Genomic DNA, 1,747 nt, shown 5'->3' on the forward strand with positions numbered 1-1,747 from the left:
GAACTAGACGATTCTCATTTTGAATTGAACTGAACTACTCCCATTTTGAATTCGACTATTTTCATTTAATTGGAAATGGTATAGAACTTCCGTTGCTTCTGGTGGGTCAATGAGAATAGTTTAAAAATGGAAATGAATGAATAAAAAAATGCTAATCCATCCTTTAATCATTTAATGAAGAAAATCTTCTGTCTTACATTGGATGCCCATGTAGCATTTATTTTGAAATAAGATTTTGAAACCTATCTATTGTATATGTATATGTATTTGATTATTTACGAAAAAAACAAGGAATGGATTATAAAAGGTCATGACAGTTTATGCTTTCTTTTTCAAATGAAATAAATAATATGTATATATATATATCGATTGAGTTAATGGTGGATTGCAGGGGATCAAATTCCTTGTCGTTTGAGCTTATCGGCCATTATTTCCATATTGACTAAGTGGAGCAACGGCTTCAACAATGACGGACTCACTCCTTGGAGCAGACACTCCATAGTTAGATCCAGCAGCACGAGCCTCACCTACACCGTATCCAGCAAGAACACCGATACTTTCAGATCCAGCAGCCCGAGCATCCCCTACACCATATCCAGCAAGAACACCAACATTTTCAGATCCAGCAAAATCAGGTTCATTGATGCGAGACTCAGCAGCGGCTAAGGTAGCTTCTTGACGTGCAGCCAAAAGATCCGCATTGATGGACACAGCAAGAGAGTCAGCCTGAGAGCAGTCAAAGTTGAACCACCAATCACAGATCAAATATTGTTGGTTGAAAATGGTACCGTTGGGACACAAGAAAGAGTATTTGTCCAATCCACCAGCGCCATTCGAAGCACAGATGTGGAAGGCTTGGCACTCAGCACCAGAGTCGGCGTAGTAGCCTTTATAGAAAAAAGTTTTAGAGAATGGGGTTAGAAACATTAGTTTAAATAGTTGTACCTCCATCGATTTGTCCGTCACAAGAAAATCCAGTCTCAGGGGCTTCGGCATAGATGGGGTAGTCCTGTCCGGGAACACCGGGAATGGCCTTTTCCAACATGGCAATGGGGTCTCCAACTTCATTCAATTCGGATCCACTTCCAGTGAGATCATTGTCATCTCCACCAGCACGTCCGAGTCCGTAGGAGGCGAGAACTTCAGAGCGGGCTGAACCAGACCCGTAGTTATCAAGTGGAGGAGCTCCCCCACTACGGGAGTAGGAAGAAACGGGAGAGTGATCCCCTTGAGAGGAGGCAACAAGGCAAAGGGTGGCTGAAATGATGTACAAAGATGTGAGTAAGGAAGGTGGGGAGAAGAACAAATCTTTGAGTCTCTTACCAAAGATAACTGTAACACACATCATGATTTGATTGATTTTAATGGGTGGTTGATGTGAAGTGGTAGGAAACTTTGGATTGGATTATTAGATATTTGAGAGTTGGAAGTGAACTGACCCATTGTTCCAAAGAACTCCCTTAAATATACTCATTTGTTAACATGCCCAAAAGGATATTGCTTTTTGTTATTATTATTGTTAGACTTTTGTGGGTCTATACGATTAAAAAAACAAAAAAAACCAACGGCATGAATAAGAACAAAATAATAAAAAAAAGGCAGAAGAGACGCTCATCTTCAAAAATAAAAATATAAATCTTCCGTCTTCTTCGTCTTATTTTTGTTATTATTTTTATCCGATACCATTTTACGTCTTCTTCTCACATATGTGAAGAAGAGTTGCTACACATATAGGTATGTTAAAAGA

The 1,747-nt window shown here is 39.6% G+C and overlaps 1 protein-coding gene across 1 annotated transcript; it reads right to left on the reverse strand.

The window, feature by feature from the left end:
* Nucleotides 1-254: 254 nt before the first annotated feature.
* LOC121124345 (uncharacterized) lies at nucleotides 255-1,445 on the reverse strand. Its single transcript, XM_040719496.2, has 3 exons — nucleotides 1,324-1,445; nucleotides 946-1,257; nucleotides 255-887 (listed from the first exon to the last, which is right to left on the reverse strand). The coding sequence occupies exons 1-3, from the start codon at nucleotides 1,346-1,348 to the stop codon at nucleotides 418-420; spliced, it is 807 nt and encodes a 268-aa protein (XP_040575430.1). The 5' UTR covers nucleotides 1,349-1,445; the 3' UTR covers nucleotides 255-417.
* Nucleotides 1,446-1,747: the final 302 nt, after the last annotated feature.

Source organism: Lepeophtheirus salmonis, chromosome 9 (assembly GCF_016086655.4).
Source record: "Lepeophtheirus salmonis chromosome 9, UVic_Lsal_1.4, whole genome shotgun sequence".
In the NCBI taxonomy this organism is placed as follows: domain Eukaryota; kingdom Metazoa; phylum Arthropoda; class Copepoda; order Siphonostomatoida; family Caligidae; genus Lepeophtheirus; species Lepeophtheirus salmonis.